The sequence below is a fragment of the Vipera berus genome, assembly GCF_964194415.1.
Source record: "Vipera berus genome assembly, chromosome: 2".
Taxonomy (NCBI): Eukaryota; Metazoa; Chordata; class Lepidosauria; order Squamata; family Viperidae; genus Vipera; species Vipera berus.
The window spans coordinates 283,424,834-283,442,447 of record NC_138203.1 but is presented as its reverse complement, the minus strand read 5'-3'; the positions used below and the strand labels follow the sequence as shown (position 1 = coordinate 283,442,447).

General features: G+C 51.2%; 1 protein-coding gene and 1 long non-coding RNA gene across 6 annotated transcripts in view; both read right to left on the bottom strand.

Moving 5' to 3' along the window:
• The window catches only part of LOC308661235 (major histocompatibility complex class I-related gene protein-like), a 32,795-nt gene extending 16,006 nt beyond the window's left edge, over positions 1 to 16,789 (bottom strand). For all 5 annotated transcript variants that reach the window (XM_081316139.1, XM_081316140.1, XM_081316141.1 and 2 more), the window contains exons 1-4: positions 16,709 to 16,789; positions 10,848 to 11,123; positions 9,170 to 9,448; positions 6,025 to 6,306 (exon numbers count right to left, since the gene is read on the bottom strand). In XM_081316139.1, the coding sequence (XP_081172265.1) occupies positions 6,025 to 6,306; positions 9,170 to 9,448; positions 10,848 to 11,123; positions 16,709 to 16,769 (898 nt within the window). In that variant the 5' untranslated portion in view covers positions 16,770 to 16,789. The remainder of the gene's footprint in view (positions 1 to 6,024; positions 6,307 to 9,169; positions 9,449 to 10,847; positions 11,124 to 16,708) is intronic.
• LOC308661261 lies at positions 462 to 6,005 on the bottom strand. Its single transcript, XR_014024932.1, has 2 exons — positions 4,762 to 6,005; positions 462 to 3,840 (listed from the first exon to the last, which is right to left on the bottom strand). It is a non-coding gene; the product is annotated as an uncharacterized lncRNA (long non-coding RNA).
• Positions 16,790 to 17,614: the final 825 nt, after the last annotated feature.

The following is a 17,614-nucleotide window of genomic DNA, read 5'->3' as shown; positions in this document are numbered from 1 at the left end:
TTCAATAGAGAAAGGACAAAGCCAGCTCTCCAATCCCAAATTTCTTGATATCTCTGATCCTTGCTCAGTTCACCTCACATCAGGGCCAAAGTGTCTGGTAATTGAAATGGTAGGGCCAACATACATTCAACAAATGTCCCCAACCAAAAGAGCCTTTTAAACACAGATTGCTCTCACAAAAACAGGACGAAAACTCCAAAAACCAACAAGGAAAAAAAAGTTAAAACCAGGGCTCTTCAAACTTGGCCCTTTGATGACTTGTGGACTTCAACTCCCAGAATTCCTCAGCCAGGCACACTGGGTGAGGAATTCTGGGAGTTGAAGTCCGCAAGTCATCAAAGAGCCAAGTTTGAAGACCCCTGGTTAAAACGGAAGAGAGTCTCATGATGGTTGTCTTCTCCACTTCATTCTAGCTGCAGTTTAAATATGTAAAGACCACAAAAGAAACAAACAAACAAACATGGCTTTCTCTCATTTTAATTCGGAAGGCAGAAACGGGAGGTTTCGGGGGGGCGGTCTTTGTTTGAAAGGAAGGGAAAGAGAGGGGCTGGCAGAGCACGGCGATGGCGCAAGGCTTCTGGCCATGCGGGGGGTGTTGCGTTGGGGGAGCGTTCTCTTTAATAAAGCAAAACGAGGCCAAAAGTAAAAATCCCCCATTCACTCCACCTCCCGAAAACACAATAACGGAGCTTTCAATGGTACAAACTACTTTTTTTTGGAAAGGTAAAAGTTTGCATTTGGCAGGCTTTTGAAGAATTGATGTCATTTTTGCTGTTGTATGCATTTACAGCGCTATTCGTACAAGTCTGCAGCCGATTCCCACAAACGTTTGGCGGGACTCGGCTGCCTAGCGCTGCTGCTTGGGTGGCGAGCGTAACGTCAAAACACTCTTCATTAGAGATGCTGGCTACATTTGCACAACATTCTTAATTGCAGCTTATTGACTTAATGTTATGCAGCGTTACGCCCGAAAGGACCGCTGAAATCTGGGTTCTCCTGGCCCTCTCTTGGTCTGGCTGCCGGTCCAAAGGGTCCCCTTACTTGGACACCTCTGCTTGGCCGAGACCCGTGGTGCGGTGGTGCTCAGTCTCTGTCAGCAGCAACTCCTGTGAGGTGAGGACGGTCCATCTCTGTCAGCAGCAGCTTACATGAGGTGGTGGTGGTCAATCTCTCGCAGGCAGCTCACGTGAGATAATGGTGGTCAGTCTCTATCAGCAGCAACTCACGTGAGGTAATGATGGTCAGTCTCTATCAGCAGCAACTCACGTGAGGTAATGATGGTCAGTCTCTATCAGCAGCAACTCACGTGAGGTGATGATGGCCAATCTCTGTCAGCAGCAGCTCACATGAGATGATGTTTCAGTCTCTAGGCAGGCAGCTCACGTGCGATAAAGGCGGTCAGTCTCTCTCAGTAGCTCACAGGAACATCCCTTGTTCTGTCTCCTCTTCTCCCTCTGGCCTTGTCCCACTGGAACCTCTCTCTTTCCCCTTTCCTCTCTTCCAGACTTGCCCCACAGAAACCTCTCTTTCCCCTTCCCTACTCCGTCTGGCTTTCTCCACAGAAGCAGAAGAAAAAAACCAACCAACCTCCTTTCTCGCTCTCCCTCCATTTTCCCCCCTTTTCTCCTTCGTGCCACCACCCAAACTCCTCCCCTTCCTTTCCAATCACTTCCAATCACCTTCTCCCTGCCTTTTCCCTCTTTCTTCCAGCCAGCCGCCCTCCGAGCTGCGGCACAGCCTCCCAGCCAGCGCCGATCCCACCCCAGCTCCTCTCTCTGCTGCAGTTACTTTTGGGATTCAGAGGAAGCCCTGAGCTAGTTTTTTTTATAAAACCCACTGGGCACACCCAGGATTAGTTCATTAGTTCTGCATCGTAAAAAATGTGCAAAACTGGGTTAAATTACTAAACTTTCAGCATGTCATGCCAACAGAGCGTTGGCAGCCAAAGCAACAAAAACAGGCACGTTAAAACACCCACCTGCCTCGCGCCTTTGCCTTGGCCAGCCTACTGCTTCCATGTCCACGACGACAAAACTCTCCCACCTCCTGCGTGGGCAACACCTCTCCTGAGGCGAGCCCATGTGCGCCTTCACCCGTGGTCTGGCGATGTGGAAGCATGAGCGTTCAGAGAGAAACTCCTCGAGAAGAGTGCGCGCATACTCCCCCACCCATCCGGGTTTTTTCCAGCCCCGCCCTCTGCTCTCAAGGCGCCAAACACCCTGCTTCCATTGAGACTGTGGCGGGGGTGGGTGGGACCAGTGGCCTAGCAACGGAGACATGGAAGCGGTAGGCCGGCCAATGCGTGCATGCGTGCGTGGAGCGCTTATCAACAGCGGCAGCAACAGCAGCCCCGTGCAGTTTGGGCAGTGTCAATGCGGGCGGGGGAGTGGCTGCTTCCTGGAAGATGGGGACCAGTCAGCTGCAGCAGGCAGGGAATAGCCTAGTGATGGCAACAGCGCGCATGCTCACAGAGAAGGCTCTGCGTCCCACCTGTGGCACGTGTGCCATAGGTTCGCCATCATAGGTATAGGGTTTCCTGCCTGAGCAGGAGGTTGGACTAGAAGACCTCCAAGGTCCCTTCCAACTCTGTTATTCTGGTCTATTCCATTCTACTCTGTTCTAATCTGTTCTGCTTCGCCAGATGCATCTCTTAGGGGCCAGGACCAACAACATCCCTTGCCTCCCCACTCTAATGGGTCAGGTAGATGTGACCGTCAAGAGACGGTCCCTCAGTTAACCTGGTCCCAAGCCATGAAAGGTGGCTTTAAAGGTGGCCACCAGCACCTTGAATTGCACCGGGAAGCAAATCGGCAGCCAATGCAGCTCCTACAGGAGATGTGCACATGTGCAGATATCGTGGACTGCTGCAGTTTGTACCAACTGGAGCTTCTGTATACTCTTCAGGGGCAGCCTGAATTTGTCCTTCAAGAACATGTGTTGCCACCTCCAAAGCTGGTCTCTATCCTTCTCCAGCCACTCTGGGACAAGCTGTGTGTTCTTCAGGTAGAACCAATCTATTGAAACTTCATCCTCAATCTCTTCCCCTATATCGGGTAATACAACTAGGGTACTCACTCGTCCGAACAACAGTCCTTCAACCTCACAGGGGAAGCTGGTAACATTCCAGACTCCAACCAAGATCCTTCCTCGAGCACGCTGCAAGGCCTTCATGGAGACCACCTCTGAGATTACATTCACCCCAACGTTCTTTCTTCTGGAGGTCAGATTTTCAGTTGGCTCCTTCAGTGGGCCCCTCTGTAGTTTCTTGACTAGGTTGAACTTCATGGTTTGGGCAGCTTTGTACAAGTACGTCTGTAGTGACTTGCACCCCCACATTTATAACAGATTGCTGACCTCGCCTGCTTCTCAGCTGAGGTGGAAAAGCCTATCTCCCCATTAGCCAGCCCAGCCGGGCCTCCATTCAAGGGTGAACCACCTCTTGCCATCTACAAGGCCATCGTCTCCATTAGATGTGATATTTGGGTCTTCCATAGCAGTGAGCCGGGCATAGTCATCTCCAATTCTCCTTACTCCAATGCCTGGGGACCCTTCTGGTGGCGAATCAGCTGTGGCCTCTTTGATTTCCTCCACCACTTCTCTTGCTCTGACTCTCCTTATGAGCTCATGATACTCCTAGGTGTTCCCCTCAGCCAAGGACTTTAGCGGATTCATTCTGGCCTGTTCCACTTCAGCTGGCTCCATCCTCTTCCTCTCCACAATCTTGCATAGCAACCTACTTAAGTGTCTGATGCACTCAGATTGCCTTTCACTTCTCTTCTGGCACATTTGCTCAAACCAAAGCAGCAGACTAGAAACTGTTTTGGCAGGCCCGAACTCATCCTGCAGTAAACAGAGATAATCACGCACTGTGAAATGGCTTTGGGTGAATGTCAAGTTTCTAATGGCTTCTGCAGCAGGACCCTTCAGACTCTCTCTGACTCTCTGCTTCTTTGGGGTGTCTGATACATCCCTTTCTTCACCTGTTCCATCCAAGCTTCGTATTCTTCTTCCCCTCTGGCACTGGTTGTATCCCCCCAAAGATATGCAGTTTCTTGTACCGGGACTCTGCACAGTGGTTGCCTGTCTGGGTTTGGATGGGTGTCAGGTTTCTCATCGCCTGGGCAGAACCTGCCCCTGCTGCCCCTATGGTAACCAAGGTGCGTGTCTCCTCTTGGGTGCTCAAAGTCTTCGCTAAAGGTGGGGCCCGTGCAGACGGGTGTATCATTCTTGTCCTGATGTCCTCAATCAATTGAAAGCTCTTAGCTCCAAAGCACTCCGGGATCCTTCTCTTCCATTCCGATAGCACGTAAGAGTGGGAAGAGTCCCGGTCCACCTTTGTGTCTACCAGGTATATCCTCTGATCTGGGGCACGGGCCCTCACTGCCTGTAGAATGCACTCTTCCGGTCAAGTATCTCCAAAGATGTCAATTGCTACACTCTATCTCACTGTTCTATTCCTCACACCACTTAGTGATGGTGGTGGAGTCCATTTTGCTCACTTGGCTCATGTCCCCGGATAGGATCATCTCCCCCCATGGAGAAAAGCTAGAAGGAGATCCCAGATAAGCCCCCCCTCCTTGTAGCAGTATCCCCCAAAAGGGCCGCAAAAGTCTTGTTCCTTCTGTCCCTTTCTCCCAGGTAACTTGCTTTTCCTCTCTCACTGATCTACCACCTCAGGGTCTCTCGCTCTGATGGCTCACTCAGGCACTTCCACTCACTCAGCTCAATTCACCTAAGCTGTCCTCTGGTGGGTCAACTTGCCTCTGCTTCCTTCGGATGTGTCTGGCGTACTCTCTGGTCACTGGATCGCTCTCTCGCCTGTATCGGCTCTCCTCTGCAGCCTCCTGGTGCATCTGGCACCTGCTCTGGTCACTGGATCACTCTATCGCCCTTTCTCTCTGGGTCGGCTTCGTGCTTTCTCTCTGAGTCAGCTTTGCTCTCTCTCTGGATCAGCTTCGTTCTTGATCTCTCTCTCTCCTTCTCTGGCCTCTATCACCGCCCACACAGTCCCACCAATCAGGGATCAGGAGGCAGGGTGGCGACAGGGCAAGTTGATCAATGCTTCCTCCTCTCTCCCTGCTCTCTCCAGCTCCTCCTCCTCCTCTTCCATTTGCTTTATTCTTTCTCTCTCTCTCCCCTTCTTCTCCTCTATGTTCTCTCCTTCACATCACATACCTCTTCTCTTTATAGCCCCCTTTCCCTGGGCCGCCCCTTCCCCCATAATTTCCGGCGGGTCTCCTATACAGCAGTCATCCGCTGGATTAAGTTCCACCACGGCAACCATCCGAGTACCCTGGCCACTTGGAGCCGCCTCCAAGGATGACCCCAGCCAGTTGCCGCTGATCCCAGGCCTCCAATTGAGCCCGGAGTGCCCGCAACTGAGTCGCTCAGCCATCCCATCACTGGAGCGCCATGGTGATTGGGCCTGTGGTCCAGCTGACTGGTGATTTGCACCAATCAGCTGTGTGCTTGTCGTTGCTTTCCAGCCTCCAGGATGCCCCTCTAGAGCCTGACACATCCGTGGGGTGCTGCGTAGTAATTAGGAGCCCTGGGATGTCGATGGCTGTGCCACTCAGCTGCCACCTTGGGACACCCATGCTGCTTGGCCGGTTGTGCTGATTGGCTGGTTGTGCTGATTTCCTTTAAATCAGCAGCCCCCAATCTTTTTGATAGGAAGGACTAGCTTTGGGGATAACAATTTCTTCACAGATCAGTGGCAGTGGTGGGGGAATGGTTTGGGGCACTACCTGTTTGTGTGCGTGCATGGATGAAGCTTCGCTCACTTATGTGGCCTGGTTAATAACAGCCACAGACCTGTACTGGTCCATGGACCAGGGGATTGGGGAACCCTGCTTTAAATCACCTGAAGCCAATTCTATGGACTCTTCCCTACAGCTCCACCAACCTCAAAAAAGAAAAGTCCAGTGGTTTAAAACTCAAGTATGATCACATCTGAACACAACTGGGGTCAGATTTCTCTCCCAGAATCCTCCAGCCTGCTTTTCCCTCCCTGCAGCCTCTCACCCTCCAGGGCCACGTCCAGAGGCTCCTCCAGGCTGTCGTGCTCCACGTGGCACCGATAGCGGCACCTCTCCTTGGGATCGATCTGGATGCTGAGCCAGTAGTGGAAGGTCCCATCTGCATTGGGAGCCACAGACCCATGGTAGGTGTCCGGCAGCCAGACCTCCCCATCCCTCGTCCAGGAGGCATCGATCTCCCTGGGGTAGAAGCCATGCAGGCGGCAGACGTGCGTCTCCATCCCATCCTCCACTTCTGTCTTGCTGCTCACCGTCACCACTGGGGGCTCTGCAGAAATGGCATTGCTGGAATTAACACTGAATTTCCATATCAGCTGAATAAATTTTATGTTTGATTTGTGTCTTTTTCCAAGAGTGGCGAACTGAAGCGCTACACAATGATACCTGTTCTGTACCAGCCTGCTACCGGCCCTGCAGAAAAGGCAGGGACAACCCCTTTAGAAACGGCAAGAGGCTGGAATACGCCTGCCAAATTTATTCACATAAAACAGAGTAAGACAAGACACCAACCATAAAACACGAGCTAAGAAGCAGGAACAATCCAAGCGGTTGCCTTCAGCAAACTAGCCCTCCCACACATTCCCCTTAAATACAGTACAGTTCAGGGCGTGGCCTCTCTGTGCCTCCTTCCGAGGTGCCCCATTGCCTTCCTCTGTTTACTCCTGACTGACTGCCTCCTGCGTTGGGCGTCCTTGAACAGGGCCAGCTGTGGGTCATCTTCATCCACGCTGTCAGGCTCACACAGCTGGGTCTGCGTCGTGACCAGATGAGAGGGGCCTGGCTGAGGGCTCTCATCAAGCTGTCCAATCCCCTCAGCAAGCTCTTCAACACCCCCTCCTCCTCCTCTGAGTCGTCCGACCCAACTGCCGAACCCACAGGCTGACCCTGAATCACAACAATACCCTGCGATTTAGGAAAAATCTAAAAGTTGCGTAGAAGTGGGATTGTGAGAGGTTGGGGCCTGTCTGGGAAAGGAAAGAGAGGGCAAGTGAGCGACTTAGCAGATTTTGTTTGTAACTAGGCCTGCAACCCAAAGGTGCTTTTTTTTTTCCCAAGAGGCAACGGGACTTTGCTTTTCTCTGAAGACGTTTCCCTTCTCATCCAAGAAGCTTCTTCAGCTCTGACTGGATGGTGGGGAAGGGAAGGATGTAGGCTCCACAGTCATTTGCACTACAGGTAGTCTTCGAGTTACGAATGAAATGGAGCCTGCCCATTCCATTCGTAACTCGAGGACTCGTAGGAGTGAATCTCGTACCTTGAACGAGATCACTCCCTCCTTTCGCCCACTCATTCGCTAATCCAGGGGTGTCAAACTCAATTTCATTGAGGGCCGCATCAGCATTGCTACCTGATACCAACCTAAGCAAGTCGGTATGGCCAGGGGGTATGGATATGGCCAGGGTGGGCGTGGCCTACTGGGTGGGCGTGGCTAGAGTGTGTATGGCCTACTGGGTGGGCATGGCCAGCTCTACTATGTTCGCATGAAAGGTGCCTATGGGGGCCTGGGCAGGAGTGGGACAGATCTGAGGGTCTCTGGCAGGAGGAGGGTCTCTGGGCCAGGGCCAAGGCAGTGGGGGCTGTTCCCTCACTGTTTCCAGGATGGCTTCGCGGGCCGCATGAAACCACTTCACGGGCCAGATCCGGCCCCCGGGCCTTGTGTTTGACATGTCTGCGCTAATCGAATGCACAGTTGGTTAAGTACACATGCGGTATCTCAGGGTGGGGAAGGCCATGGGGGACCTAGTGATAAAACAGGCCCCCAAGGCCTCCTGGACCCACTAAGGTACCTGTTTCCCCGCCCCTTCCTGCCACGCCAGACTCACCTTGAAAAGATGCCTCCTCTCTGCCACGGTTTCTGCCTTTGAAGGAGAGGAGACTCAAGGGAAGCTCCTAGGTGTCTGTTGTGACTCAGGGCCAGCCTGTGGGTCCGACAGCCGGCTCCGATGTATCGGATGACTCAGATGAGGGGGAGGAGGGAAACGAACCGGCTGATGACGGTTTGGAGGCTTTGCAGAGCCCTCAGCCGGGGACCTCTTCTCAGCTGCGTGAGCCCGAGAGTGCGGAGGAAGATGACCCACAGCTGGCCCTGTTCAAGGACGCCCGACGCAGGAGGCAGTCGAGCAGGAACAAACAAAGAAAGGCTGCGGGACTCCTCGGGAGGAGGCACAGGGAGACCACGCCCTGAGCTCTCTATAAAAGGAGTGTTTGGGGAGGGGCTGGTTGCTGAAAGCAACTTTTCCGCTTGAGAAGACAAGCTCTAGTGTTTTTGTTAACTGCGTAATAAATCTTGGCAGATGCCTTTTAGCCTTGGACGCTCTCCAGTCTCTTCTTTCTGAATAGGGGTTGGCCTTATTACAAGGCCAGAAGAGGGCTGGTTCAGAACAGTGTCGTAATATCGTGCATGAGTGGCAGCCACTCACACTCCTGCGTGAAGCTCCACTTGTGCAAGTGGCAGGCACTCATACTTGTGCGTGAATCCCCATTTGCGTGGGTGGCTGGCACTGGTGCGAGTGCGTGAAGCTCCACTTGTGCGAGTGGCAGGTGTTGACACTTATGTGCAAATCCCCATTTGCGCAGGCAGATGGCACTTGTGAAGCTCCACTTGTGCCAGCCACTTGTGCAAATGGGGATTTGCACATAAGTGTGAGCGCCTGCCGTATGGACAAGTGGAGCTTCACACACTCGCGCAAGTGCCAGCCGCCCGCGCAAGTGGGGATTTGCGCACAAGTGTGAGCGCCTGTCACTCGCACAAGCGGAGCTTCACGCACTCGCGCCAGTGCCAGCCGCCCACGCAAATGGGGATTCGCGCACAAGTGTGAGCGCCTGCCGCTTGCACAAGTGGGGCTTCACGCAGGAGTGTGAGTGGCTGCCACTCATGCAAGTCGAGCTGCACATGCACACGCTCACACCGCTCGTGCGGCATGTTTCCAAACGGGTCACAGCCCAATAGTGGGCCGGGGCCCAACAACTGGGTCCCCTGACTTAGGGCAACGTTTCTCAAGCTTGGCCACTTGAAGTCGTGTGGCTGGGGAATTCTGGGAGTTGAAGTCCATACACCTTCAGATTGCCAAGGTTGAGAAACAGAAACACCTCATCTCAGCACTGGATTTCTCCTCCCCCACGATACGCACCTGCCCTCAACCGCATCTCCTTCCTCCCATATGACAGGTACTTCTTCAGCCACTCAATGCATTCTGTCTCCAGGTAGACTTTATTTCTCTGGGACCACCTCACATTAGCATCCCAATTCCTCTTGGTGATCTGGGCCTGGGGCTCAGGAGCCACCCAGCTCATTGTCTCTTTATCGAAGGTGAGGAAGGTCCTCCCGTCGTAGCCGTATTGTGAATAACCATAATTGCTGTGGTTTCCTCTGAGCTCACAGCCATAAGTGGCCTGCCAAGTGTGAAACCCTGAGGAAAAAAGGGGTAAGGAAGGTAATCACCAAAGGGGTAAGGAAGGGCCCGAGTAGCCCCTCCCCAGAAACCTCCACTAAAGAGATTTTGTTCACCAAAGGTAGACAACCACAACTTCAGGGAATAAGCGATTCCGTTGCTTAATAGTTTTTGACAGTCAAGGCTTTCCACTCTCTGGGACTGGATGGCTTTCTGTAAAGCGTCCACACGTTAGGCCAGGGGTAGGCAACCTTGGCTCTTTTATGACTGGTGGACTTCAACTCCCAGAATTCCTGAGCCAGCATGGCTCAGCTTGGAAACCTCTCCCTTTTCCCTCAGCGTGGCCGGCTCAGGAATTCTGGGAGTTGAAGTCCATGAGTCATAAAAGAGCCGAGGTTGCCTACCCCTGGTATAGAGGGTTGGACTAGAACAGGGGTAGGCAACCTTGGCTCTTTTATGACTGGTGGACTTCAACTCCCAGAATTCCTGAGCCAGCCTGGCTCAGCATGGAAACCTCTCCCTTTCCCCTCAGCATGGCTGGCTCAGGAATTCTGGGAGTTGAAGTCCACCAGTCATAAAGCAGCCTAGGCCAGGAGTAGGCAACCTTGGTTCTTTTATGACTCATGGACTTCAACTCCCAGAATTCCTCAGCCAGCATGGCTCAGCTTGGAAACCTCTCCCTTTCCCCTCAGCATGGCCGGCTCAGGAATTCTGGGAGTTGAAGTCCATGAGTTATAAAAGAGCCGAGGTTGCCTACCCCTGGTATAGAGGGTTGGACTAGAACAGGGGTAGGCAACCTTGGCTCTTTTATGACTGGTGGACTTCAACTCCCAGAATTCCTGAGCCAGCATGGCTCAGCTTGGAAACCTCTCCCTTTCCCCTCAGCGTCGCTGGCTCAGGAATTCTGGGAGTTGAAGTCCACGAGTGATAAAAGAGCTAAGGTGAGGACTGTCCTGGTCTTGTGACTGGACCCTGCCTGGTGGATTGGACTTGGAATCCTCGACCTTGTCCCGTGAGCGTGCTCCTACTCTGTGGGCTTTCTTTGTACTGTAGGGGCTGTTGTACGGGGGGCTGAGGATGGCTGCGTTCAGGGTAGTGTGGGGTGGAGCCCTACCGGTTGTTGGAGGGCCATTTTGCTGGAACATTAGTTGAAATAAAGGCCTGCCTTGCCTTAACCGCCTGGGTCATAACCCCTGTGGACTTCCAACTCCCAGAATACCTGAGCCAGTCGGAATTCTGGGAGTTGAAGCCCACAGGTCATAAAGAGGCCATAGTTGTCCACCCCTGTTCTATTCTAATTGAAGGAGAAAAACCTGAGTGATGAATTCGGTTTCTTGCAGACCGGTTACTTCTTCATACACGATTTATCAACCATTATAAACCAGAGGCCCCAATGGCTGATTCTACCTTGGCTCACCTTCTTTCTGCTTGTAGCGGTTTTGAACATTCCTCAGGTCTACTTGGAACACACTCTGTGTGGCCTGCAAGATGGAGCTTCCCTCCGTCCAGTAGCTGGCATCCTCCTTCTCCACCTGTTCCATCCAGGACACCTTCGGCACCTTCTTCTTTTTCTCACTGTCATAGTAAGTGATGGCCTGGCCATCCAGATAGCCCACCGTGACGAACCTGGGCAGCCCCTCACTGGGATGGGATACCACCATGTACTGATATTGCAGAGAGTGCTTGAAAGAGCCTAAATAAGGGAATATGAGAAATGGGACCGTCAGCCCTGGACATTCCTCCAATCTTCACACGGTGGCCCTCAAACCAGAGGACCATTAACTTTGTGCTTCGAATGGACAGCTTTGCCATTCTATCTCTAAATCTGAGAAATGCAGATTTTGGTTAATGGTAAAGACGAGCTAAGCCAAGTCTAGTCAGAGAGAGAGGTTCTTGGTGCTCTCTGAGCTTGGTTGTTTTTCTGCAGATGTTTCATTAGCCAGAGTAGGTAACATCATTGACCCATGACGGTGCAGTGGTTAGAGTGCAGTACTGCAGGCAAACTCTGCCCACAGCCCCGAATTTGATCCTGATGGCGCTCAAAGTTTGACTCAGCCTTCCATTCTTCCAAGGTTGGTAAAATGAGGACCCAGATTGTTGGGGGCAAAATGCTGACATTGTAAACTGCCCAGAGACTGCTGTACAGTGCTATGGGGCAACATATAAGCCTAAATGCTATTGCTATAGAGATCATCATTAGAATTAGAATATTTAGAATTAGACATTAGAATTAGAAATTAGAATTGCCTGTAGGCCTGCAAAGAAATCATACTGTCTGTGTGTGAAGATTCTCTGTTTTCCAAGGACTGGACACACCACAGCATAGAAAAGCACTGTATACAATGCTTTATCCCACCTTTCCCAAATGCAGGTAATCTACAACTTCAAACGGGTGTTTAGTGACTGTTTGAAATTATCCTCAAAAATGGTGCTTTATGGCTGTAAAGCACCTCTGGCCAATGTAAAATGTTACGGTGCAGAATAGAATAGTAGAATTGGAAGAGAGGTCATCTAATCCAACCCCTTGGTCAAGCAGGAAACCCTATATCATTTCAAAGGATTGTCCAATCTCTTCTTGAAAGCTTCCAGTGACAAAGCACCCACAACTTCTGAAGGCAAAGCTGTTCCACTGGTTAATTGTCCTCACTGTCAGGAAGTTTCTCCTTAATTCCAGGTTGCTTCTCTCCTTGTTTAGTTTCCATCCGTTATTCCTTGTCTGGCCTTCCAATATTGGAAGACTGCTATCATGTCTCCCCTGGTCCTTCTTTTCATTAAATTAGACACACCCAATTCCTGAAACCGTTCTTTATATGTTTTAGTCTCCAGTCCCCGAATCATCTTTGTTGCTCTTTTCTGCACTCTTTCTAGAGTCTCAACATCTTTTTTTTTATAATGGATGCAGTATTCTAGGTACGGCCTTACTAAGGCTTTATCAAGAGAGGTCGACCCCCTCTTCTCTGTGACGGTCCCTCCTATGTTAGAAGACGGCTGTCAAGTTAGTGCTTCTCTTCATTAGACTAGACATACCCAATTTCCCACAACTGTTCATCATAGAGTTTAATTTTGCACAAAAAAACAGTGGGGGAAAAAATCAAATGCAGTCTTTGTGTATGTTCTGTACCATATTAAGAAAAACCCTCAGAATGTCCCTTTGGGGGAAAGAATGAGTTGAGTCCTGAGGAAGTGGGGTGGGAGGCATTTCTGCCTAGCTGCATCCCCTTTTATGTTTCCAGTACACAATTCCTAGCTATGACAGCAAAACTAGAGTTCCCCTTTCTCTCCACAAGGTGGCAGCACCTGAATGTGTTGTCAATTCTATACTCTAAGCAGGGTGTCAGAATCCATTTATATTCCATTCCTAAGTCCCTATCTGTGCAAACCTAAATCTCACCCCCTTATTGGATTCTGCCATTCCCAAGGAAGGGAAGAGAAGATGTTAATTGGCCATCCCTATCCATTAGATAGGGACACGGTGCCTCAAGGGACACGGTGGCTCAGTGGGTTAGGACGCTGAGCTTGTCGATCAGGTCGGCAGTTTGGCGGGTCGAATCCCGAGTGCCGCGTAGCAGAGTGAGCGCCTGTTATTCATCCCAGCTTCTGCCAACCTAGCAGTTCGAAAGCACCTAAAAAGGCAAGTAGAAAAATAGGGACCACTACGGTGGGAAGGTAACAGCGTTCCGTGCGCCTTTGGCGTCTAGTCATGCCGGCCACATGACCACGGAGACGTCCTCGGACAAGCGCTGGCTCTTCGGCTTTGAAACGGAGATGAGCACCGGCCCCTAGAGTCGGAAACGACTAGCACGCATGTGCGGGGGAAACTTTACCTTTACCTTTATCCATTAGATGCAAGGTTGTTTATTCAGCCTGCCTGGGGGCCATCATCAAAGACCAGGGAAAGAACCTTTGAACTGAGAAGAACAAAGAAAGAGGGGGGGCGGGGTTTTCTGGTTTGTACCTCCAATTGGAATTTGAAGGGGAGGAAGCAACAATGTTGTAAATGCATGGAAGATCCCTTTTCCCACGAAGGGTTTTGACACATGAAACGTAACTGATCTGGGACTGAGCAAATGGACTGAGGGGAGGTTTTTTTTTTACTCGGGTACACTTTAAAAGTATCGATCTGCGACACAGTTTCCAGATCCTGTCTAGATTATCCACTGTCAATCATGCTTTAGTAAAAGTTGCTGTTCGGACAACCCTGTCTCCAAGTGTTCTTCTTTCCTGAGATGTGGATTGGGGTGGGCCCTGACAAGGGGTTTTAAAAGTTCTTCTCATTTTCTCTTTCCCTCTGGAAATCCAAATCGGTATTTAAATTCCAGACAGGGAAAACCAAGGAACATCTTGTAAAAGAACTGAGAAAGAGGTGCCAACCTCAAATTGGTAGGTTAATGGGTGCCACAGGGCAGATAGTAACTTGTTCAAAGGAGACCAAAGCAGGATAGGAGTGTGCTATACTCCTTATACAGGGAGATTTCACCATCCAAGATCATTCAGAACAGTATTTTTCAAACACGACAGCTTAAGATCACAAGATGCAGCCAGCCCAAAGGGAGAAGCAATTGCAGGAAAAAAAAGAGGTATCAAGTGTGATCAACAGCTCTCATATGTGAGAAAGAGAAAGAGAGAGAGAGAGAGAGAGAGAGAGAGAGAGAGAGAGAGAGAGAGAGAGAGAGAGAGAGAGAAGAGAAAGAGAAAGAAAGAATCGTTTTATGATGTAGAAAAGATGTTGATACTCTAGTGCAGGGCTTTTCAACCTTTTCACAAATTGTACCACTTTTAGGACATGACAATATTTGAGTACCACCAGTGCCTAAAAGGTAAAGGTAAAGGTTCCCCCCACATGCGTGCTAGTCGTTTCCGACTCTAGGGGCCGGTGCTCATCTCCGTTTCAAAGCCGAAGAGCCAGCGCTTGTCCGAGTACGTCTCCGTGGTCATGTGGCCGGCATCACTAGATGCCAAAGGCGCACGGAACGCTGTTACCTTCCCACCGTAGTGGTCCCTATTTTTCTACGTGCATTTTTACGTGCTTTCGAACTGCTGGGTTGGAAGAAGCTGGGACGAGTAACAGGCGCTCACTCTGTTACGCGGCACTTGGGATTCGACCCGCCAAACTGCCGACCCTCTGATCGACAAGCTCAGCGTCCTAACCCACTGAGCCACCGCGTCCCTAGCAAGTGCCTAGCAAGGTGTCAAAAACCTGATGACTAAAAAAAAAAAGAGGGGGGGGAATTTGGGGTTTTACTGAGTAGATTCATTTGTTCTTACAGAAATGGCTAGTTTATAAGACTATGGAAAAGTAAAAAGTTGAGGTTCAATGTTAATGCTTCCTTCTGCTCCAACAGAGGAAGTCTCTTCTTTTTCCCTTCCTCACTTCCCCCCCCGCTGTCTCCTACTCTTTGCTTTTGTATGTTTGTATTTTTATTCTATAATCCGATAAAATATTACAAACTATGGGGGGGGGAAGGGGAAAAAAGTACCAGTTTTAATTTCTTCGGGGGGGGGGAAGCTGTGCCTTTGCTGAATTAAGCCTGTTTTCCTTGAAAGAAAACTTTCTAAAAGCCATAGACAGACTCAATTAAAGGGAGTAATAATAATAATAAGTTGGAAGGGACCTTGGAGGCCATCTAGTCCAACCCCCTGCTCAGGCAGGAAACCCTATACCATTTCAGGCATAGGGTTCTAACTTTTCTTGGGTGTCTTTATTATCACAGGCAGGTCCCGAAGTCAGGAGCCGGACAGATCCTGCATGGGAGAAGCATCATCTACGAGGCAAAAAATAATGGTTTTATTCCAGAATCCAACGCTGGGGATATTCCCAGACAGAATAGCAGGATCGAATCCAACCAGGACGACCGTCGTGAGGGATTCTCCTATTCGAGGAGACTTTTCTTATAGGTTTGGGGGGGTAGGGGGTGGGGGTCTTCAAACGTGGCCCTTTTATGACTTGCGGACTTCAATTCCCAGAATTGCACAGCCAGGACCTTTTATGACTCGTGGACTTCAGCTCCCAGAATTCCTCAGCCCGCACATGCTGGCTGAGGAATTCTGGGAGCTGAAGTCCGCAAAGTCATTAAAAGGGCCACGTTTGAAGACCCAGGCTGCGCCCTAGCCAAACCCTGTATTCTTTCACCTCCCTTTCTTTCTCTTTAAATTCACCTTCTAGATCAGGGGGTCTTCAAACTTGGCCCTTTTATTACTCGTGGACTTCAACTCCCAGAATTCCTCAGCCCGCACATGCTGGCTGAGGAATTCTGGGAGCTGAAGTTCGCAAAGTCATTAAAAGGGCCACGTTTGAAGACCCGGGCTGCGCCCTAGCCAAACCCTGGATTCTTTCACCTCCCTTTCTTTCTCTTTAAATTCACCTTCTAGATCAGGGGGTCTTCAAACTCGGCCCTTTTAATGACTCGCGGACTTCAGCTCCCAGAACTCCTCAGCCCGCGCGCGCAGGCTGAGGAATTCTGGGAGCTGAAGTCCGCAAAGTCCATAAAAAGGGCCATATTTGAAGACCCGCACAACGGGTTCTTCACCTGCGTTCCCACGGCAAGGTGAACCCACTGGTGCAATTGATGATGATGATAACTTTATTGTCACTTTGAATGTACACCAATCGGCATACATCAAAATGAAATTTCGTTGCATACAGCTCTCAAAGGGTCACCACCTCCGATATATACTCCTTGTTCGGGGCCCGCTCAAATTTCATTGTCCATTTTAGTCTCTAGGGAGTGAACGATGGCACACAGGACAGATGGAAATGGGGCTCCATGTGGATTAGCCCTCAAATTCGCTTGTATTCTGACAACCTCGCCCTCTTTCCTTTTTCTGATCCTGACTCTTCCACCCTTTCCTTAAAGAGGCCTTGCTTCTTTTCGCCCCTGGAGCACGCTGCTGCCGCCGCCACCAACTCCTCCAAAAGCCTCTCTCTCTTCCTCTGGGCCTGCCGACAGCCTCATCCAGTTCCTTCGCTCCATAAGCTCCAGGTCCTCTCCTCCTCTGGAAACAGCCCTGATTTGCAGTAGAATCCATCACTGGGCCAGCAGTCAGATCTTGCTGCTGGCAGAACAAATTCAAACAGCGCCAACGACTTTTAACGGTCGGTCGTATGTCGTATGTTACCTTAGCTCCACCATGTTGCTCAAGCACATGAAAATCTTCCTGATCATGTGGCCTATAGCCCGAAGGGGGGTGGGAAGATTTCCTGAATAAATTCCGGCCAGCAAAACAAGGGTCTGCAAACACCACCCCCACGCCCCCCAAGGCACCCCAGAAAGCGCTTACCGGAGGAGCCCCCTAGCATTAGGGCCACTAGCAGCCACACGGACGCCCGGAGGAGCCTCATCGCGTTCCCACGCTTCTCTCTCGTTCAGGAGAGAGAAACGGGGTGGGGAGGAACACAGTTCCTAAAAAGCCCGGCTTTGCTCCGCCCCCCCCATAGAGTTATTAGAAATCAGCTGTGTGGCTGGAAAAGAAACTAGCCTGGCTGTCAAAAGGGTGGGGGGAGGAGGAGGGGGGAAACCGAAAGGCTTTGCAAAGTTGGGAATTGGGGCGGGGGCGGGGGGGAAGATGCAAAGGAAGAAATTGGGAGTGGGGGGAGCAGGGGGGGAAATCGAAGGGCTTTGCAAAGTTGGGAATTGGGGCGGGGGCGGGGGGGGCGAGGGGGGAAAAGATGCAAAGGAAGAAATTGGGGGTGGGGGGAGAAGGGGGGGAAAGCGAAGGGCTTTGCAAAGTTGGGAATTGGGGTGGGGGGGCGAGGGGGGAAAAGATGCAAAGGAAGAAATTGGGGGTGGGGGGAGAAGGGGGGGAAACCGAAGGGCTTTGCAAAGTTGGGAATTGGGGGGGGGAAAAGATGCAAAGGAAGAAATTGGGGGTGGGGGGAGCAGGGGGGGAAACCGAAGGGCTTTGCAAAGTCAGGAATTGGGGCGGGGGCGCGGGGGGGGGGAAAGATGCAAAGGAAGAAATTGGGGGTGGGGGGAGCAGGGGGGGAAACCGAAGGGCTTTGCAAAGTTGGGAATTGGGGCGGGGGGAAAAGAGGCAAAGGAAGAAATTGGGGGTGGGGGAGAAGGGGGGGGGAAACCGAAGGGCTTTGCAAAGTTGGGAATTGGGGCGGGGGGGAAAAGAGGCAAAGGAAGAAATTGGGGGTGGGGGAGAAGGGGGGGGGAAAGCGAAGGGCTTTGCAAAGTTGGG